The following is a 5,857-nucleotide window of genomic DNA, read 5'->3' on the forward strand; positions in this document are numbered from 1 at the left end:
CTTAAGTGTTGTATCTCTTTGTCATCCATTGATGTTCAACTTCAACCATGAGCCTGATTTGCTTGTTGGGAGGAATAATAAAGTTTCAAAGGGAGTTTCTATACTTGAAACTTGTTATAAACTTCCTTCTTATTTTGTTAGTGATAATTCTTTCCTCATTGGTCCAAATTCTAATTCCTTACAACCTGATTTTATTCTTCAATTTGAAGGTTCAAAAGCTGCCTATCTCGATCTTGCTCCTTTTGTACAAGATAGGCCATACCAACAACAACTTGCAATGAATTTTGTAACTTTGCAAAATCATGTCCGGGACTTTTCTAACCTGATTGAGCATCACTATGAAGATCCTTATCTTGTGAATGTGAATGGTAAGCTGTCAAGTGATTTTATACCTACAAATGCTAATCGTGTGATTTATTGTGTAGGTCCAAATTCGACCATTCATGACACAAGGATTATTAGAGAGCTTTGGAGTGGTTGGAGTCAAGCCTTGAATTTCCCATGGCAGATTGTGAGCATTTTCAAGCTGACCAAGAGACATGTGCACCGACTTGCAATAATCATGACGCATGCAAGTATCATTCATTCTAAGAGAGCCAATATGTGGAGATTTGAAGTTTCATTCTGCCAACTCTTGCAGTACCATTCATTTCCAAACACGATTTGAGGACAAATCTTTTTCAAGAGGAGGGGAATGATACGAAATATGGGCCGCTTATGGGCCATGTTTTGGGCTGCAAGAGATTGAATCTTTTAGTAATAGTTAGTAGTTTATTTTCTAGATTTCTATTTTATTTGCTAGGAATAAATTCGGTCCAAGACCTCATGTTGAGTTGGATCCGATTTATAGAGTCTAGACTCACTATTACTTAAGTTGGTTAATTAGCTTTTATTGGGTTATGTTGGGCCAGCTTAAAGCCTTCACTGGATCTATTATAAGCTGACCATTAGGTAGTGGATTTGAGTAGTAGAATCGGGCCAAAGGCCTAGCCTAGCCGAGTTAGGGTTTTCAAGTCACTTTAGGTTTTCAAGTTGTATGGCTATATATAGCCAAGGCAAGAGACCTTCATGAGGGGTTTTTTAGCATCAATAAAATCGTGAGTTATTCACTCTCTCTTGCCTCAAGAGAATTTTCTTTGAATACTTGAGAATTAATCTCAAGTTGTTCATCGGACTTATCAATCAAGTAGTCTCCTTGATTGTGGCGTTCTTCTATCTATACTTTTGGTTCACTAAATTTGCTAGTCTTGGGTTAAGGAATCTCCTTAGTTCGTGGCTTGTGATTCTAGAAGGGTCAAAGTTCCGCAAATCATCCCAACTTGGTGTTCGTCTAGATCCGTCTCACATCAATAGGAATCATTGTGCGTGTAGTAGTTGGTCCATGCTCATGGGGCAATCTTAGTTTGCCCCTCTCCCAACCATGCAGTGTTTATAAAATGGAGGCGTAGAGTTGAATGAGATGAAGCAGAGGAAAAGACATATATGTGAATAATAAATGGGTGAACCTTGTGTTGTAAGTAAATTACATGATATAAGAAATATATTACAATGAGCAGAAAGTGCTTGTTTGGCCCTCAAAATGTAGAAATAGTAGAAAATGCGGAGTTGGCTTATGCGGTTGTCATTAACGAATGACATAAGGTCCAGTGAGTTAAAAAATCTAGAATCAAAATATAATCACCAGCGTGGATGTACATACAGTTAAAATAGACTTATATCGTGTGACCAATACATTATAGTCCGTATAACTTAGTGTACATGGAGTTGTATCTGTACATAGATAATGCCGTTGTCTTAGAGTAAAAGTAAGGTGGTGTGAATCATTAATCATATTGATAAGCGTAATAATAGAATTTGGTATACTAGTAATGTGCGATTCATAACACACTATGAATGGTAATATACATTTATGTTGTCGTTTATGTACATACTATTCATGAAGTGTTGCAAATTAGGGTGTTTGATGCATAATTGGCAGGAGCAGAAGTAATGGATTGCAACAAATTGGCAGAAGATCGTACCCCTGAGTTAGGAATGGAGTTCAACAGTGAAGAGGATGCGTACAAGTTTTACAACAAGTATGCCTTTAAAATAGGTTTTAGTGTACGTAAAGACTATTTGAATAAAGACAAAGACGGCGTGACCACGTCTAGGAGATATAGTTGCTGCAAGGAAAGTGTGAAGCGCAAGTATGAAGGTGATATGATGCCAAAGAGGACACAAGCGCCGACGAAAACAGGGTGTGGTGCTAAAATGGTTATCGTGTTGCTTAGAGGGACAATGAAGTATCGTGTGCATGACCTTGTCTTAGAGCATAACCATGAGTTGCACATTGCTCAATGTTCGCACATGATGCCATCACAAAGAAAAGTGAGCGAGACTCAAGGATTTCAAGCTGAAATAAGCGAGGACGCTGGGCTTTCATTGAAACAGAGCCATGAGCTTATGGGAAAGGAGGTAGGTGGGATGGAAAATGTGGGATATACTCGGTAAGACCTGAAACGATATCTTCGTACTCAACAGGAAAGGAGTTTGAAATATGGAGAAGCAGGTAGCATGCTGAATTATTTTCAAGAGCAAACACTCGAGAATCCATCCTTTTTTCATGCCGTACAGCTGGACTGTGAAGAGCAGATAACGAATATCTTTTGGGATGATGCAGGAATGTTAATTGACTACAACTTTTTTGGAGACGTAGTCACATTCGACACAACCTATAAAACAAATAAAGAATACCGGCCACTTGGAGTGTTTGTGGGTTTTAACCAACATAGGCAAATTGTGATATTCGATGCTGCCCTTATGTATGATGAGACTATAGATTCTTTCAAATGGGTGTTTAGTACATTTCTAGAAGCAATGTGCGGAAAGCGTCCAAGTACCAAACTAACTGACCAAGATCACGCCATAGTAGCCGCTCTTTCAGTTGTATTGCCTGAAATATTTCACGGTCTATGTACGTTTCACATAAGGCATAATTTTATGAAAGATCTTGGCAATCACTACAAGGAAAATAGTGACCTTCCATACATGTTTGGTGCCTGCATGTATGAGATTGAAGAAGTGGAATAATTCAACAGGTTGTGGGAGACGATGGTGAAGAAGCACAATCTTGAAAATAACGAATGGCTTTCCGGGCTGTATCGGATTCGTGATAAATGGGCAAGGTGTATGATGAAAGAAAGATGGACCGCGGGAATGCGAAGCACCCAACTTAGCGAAAGTCTAAATGCAGCAATAAAAAATCATTTGAAACTGAATCACGACCTTGTGCAGTTCTTTAGACATTTTAATCGGGTGGTTGATGATAAGAGACATAATGAACTCATCGCAGAATATGAAATGAGGCAAAAGCTCCCCATGGTAGGGTTGAGGCAAACACCTATACTTGTGCATGCAGCAGAGACGTATTCACCAACCGTATTTGTTGCATTCCAAAATGAATATGACGATTTAACAGCTATGGTTATATTGAGACAACAAGATGCAGAGATGTTTGTGGAGTTTACGGTGATGAGGTATGATGGAGGACCTGAAAGAATAGTTGTACGCTGTAGTTGCAAAAAATACGAGAATGAAGGAATTTTATGTGGGCACGCGTTGAAGGTGTTTGATACCGTGGGCATAAAGACAATTCCTCCGAAATATGTTAAGAGGCGATGGACAAAAAGAGCTCTGGTTGGGGACTGTTTTGATCGACGAGGACGGAAAATTGTGGCTGATCCAAAAGTAATCATTTCAACTCGTTATCGGGAGCTCGCTCCAGCCATGATTAAGGTCGCAACTCGAGCAGCAATGTCGGAGGACACCAGCAAAGTAGTAATCACCGTCATATCCGATTTGGCAAAGAGAGTTGAGCTCCTCCTCTCAAAAAGCGAAGAGCAACCTTCACAAAATCATAAAAATCTGAATGTGGAGGAACGGGATAAAATTGAAATTGTAAATGAAATGGGAGAGGCAATAGTCGCAAGAGGCATTAAAAAATGAGGCGGTGGGAAGAGAAGTAAAGTGATGCGTAGTTGGGTCGATAAATTTGATAGAGTAAAAAGAAAATCTAAATTGTCAAGAACTACAGAGACTACGGTATAGATCCAATTTTTGTGATGGTAAACATTTATGCTAAAAAATTCTTATTATATTACCGTTAAGTAAAGTTTAGGTACCATTCAGTATGAAATAACATTATTGTCGTGTCAAATATACAGGTCTCAGAATCGGAGCCGACATCGGTTGAATTTGATGAACACATGTTTATGGGATGCTGTTCATCTACTGACTCAGTTTCGGTTAGTATAAAATGATCAAGACTTTAGTTTTTATCTAGATGTTTCTAACAGCATAATTAGTTATATGGATGTTACATTATGTGATAATTTTGTTACGCCTGTCATCCTCCCTGATATACCTATTTTATCTGTTTTATACAATTATTTGGCCCCTCAAAACTCGTAGACGCATTCAAGGAGCTAGTCAGTGAATGGCCCTCCAAACGCTATTGCTCCCGAAATCGAAGAAAGTGAAATGGTATGCATACATTTAGCAGGAAAAATAAAGACTTTGTTGTTCGTATCGTACAACTCCTTTAGGCGTGCTGTCATGGTCCGCACCTGGACGCTTCAAAGCATGTAATAAATATATTATGTAGTTAACGTATGCTCGCTTCTATAACATAATGTTTTGTATTATCCGAAGGTCCACCGTTTAGCTAATCAGGGGCCTCCTGCAACAGTCCCTACAGAATGGATGCACCCCAAATTTTCTATTTTTTCCAACCATAACTCCGTCAGAGATATATTGATAGTTTGATAGATCGTTTCTTGTTATAATGTCTACTCCAATTTAGCATTCGAACCGAGCAATATAGGCACTGGTAATGATTTGTTAACAGTTGAATATTTATTTTATATCATGTAGGAGGAGCGTGCGGCAATTTCAACACACTGTGATATTAATGGATATCATGTATTTTTACCATCACCGCAGGTGACAAACTCTTATCATTACATCACATATTTATGTAGTAGTGTTTATTGGATATTTGGCGACTTGGACATCGTATATTATTAACCGTATGTACCATTAGGTGTATTAGCTGATTTGCCATCGTTACACATTTCAGGAAAGAAATAACACCCAGGGATTGCGACTAACTATTGACGCCGCCTCCCCTCAGAGGCAGGTTGATGAATGATGTGTACCTCTAATTTTTTAACGACACATTAATTGGTTGACCAAACTATTGAGTTCCGATTATCCATTCATCAAGTTGACCTTATTTTTTGGTGTTAGTACTTCTCTGTTGAATATATGGTTCAGTTTCAATCGCTTGAATAATGTGAGTTTCTTTTAATCGACAATTTGGAAATGAATTAGTGCATGTCTCGAACGAGATTTGCGGCGTTTTTGGAAGCTCAGTTGTGATTGGACCTCCATGTCGGCCTGGTTGGGAATGCTGCATAACTACGTTACAAGCAGTTAATAAGGTGTTACAAGTTATTCATGTGCCTGTACAGGCACCTTCAATATTTCACTGTGTTCAAATTTAGACAAGTGGATAGAACGTTTATAATCATGTCCAGTGTTAATAGTCATCAATCATTCTGTAATGTGTTGTGTAAAGTTGTTAAGAATTTATAAAGTTGACTGAAAAGTAGAGTAATATTTTTCAATACGATTGAACGTGCTTCTTTATGATTATGGTATTTTTCATAGAATACCATTACAAATTACTGTTGTGATATATATACCATTGTCCAACATTCAGTTGCAATCGTAAATAACATCTTTATTGCTCGTTGATGGCAATTAGAATGGTTAGATGTATCATATAGCAATCAACCTTTACAAATTGTTATTA

At 38.1% G+C, this 5,857-nt stretch overlaps 2 protein-coding genes across 2 annotated transcripts; both read left to right on the forward strand.

Annotated features, from left to right (window-relative positions):
* Positions 1–1,989: 1,989 nt before the first annotated feature.
* On the forward strand, positions 1,990–3,072 carry LOC113759826 (protein FAR1-RELATED SEQUENCE 7-like). Its single transcript, XM_027302403.1, has 2 exons — positions 1,990–2,457; positions 2,524–3,072. The coding sequence occupies exons 1-2, from the start codon at positions 1,990–1,992 to the stop codon at positions 3,070–3,072; spliced, it is 1,017 nt and encodes a 338-aa protein (XP_027158204.1).
* Positions 3,073–3,093: 21 nt separating this feature from the next.
* Positions 3,094–5,191, forward strand: LOC113759827 (protein FAR1-RELATED SEQUENCE 5-like). The gene is made up of 4 exons (XM_027302404.1): positions 3,094–3,957; positions 4,206–4,286; positions 4,915–4,983; positions 5,120–5,191. The coding sequence occupies exons 1-4, from the start codon at positions 3,094–3,096 to the stop codon at positions 5,189–5,191; spliced, it is 1,086 nt and encodes a 361-aa protein (XP_027158205.1).
* The last annotated feature ends 666 nt before the right edge of the window (positions 5,192–5,857 follow it).

The sequence above is a fragment of the Coffea eugenioides genome, chromosome 2 (genome assembly GCF_003713205.1).
Source record: "Coffea eugenioides isolate CCC68of chromosome 2, Ceug_1.0, whole genome shotgun sequence".
Lineage (NCBI taxonomy): Eukaryota > Viridiplantae > Streptophyta > Magnoliopsida > Gentianales > Rubiaceae > Coffea > Coffea eugenioides.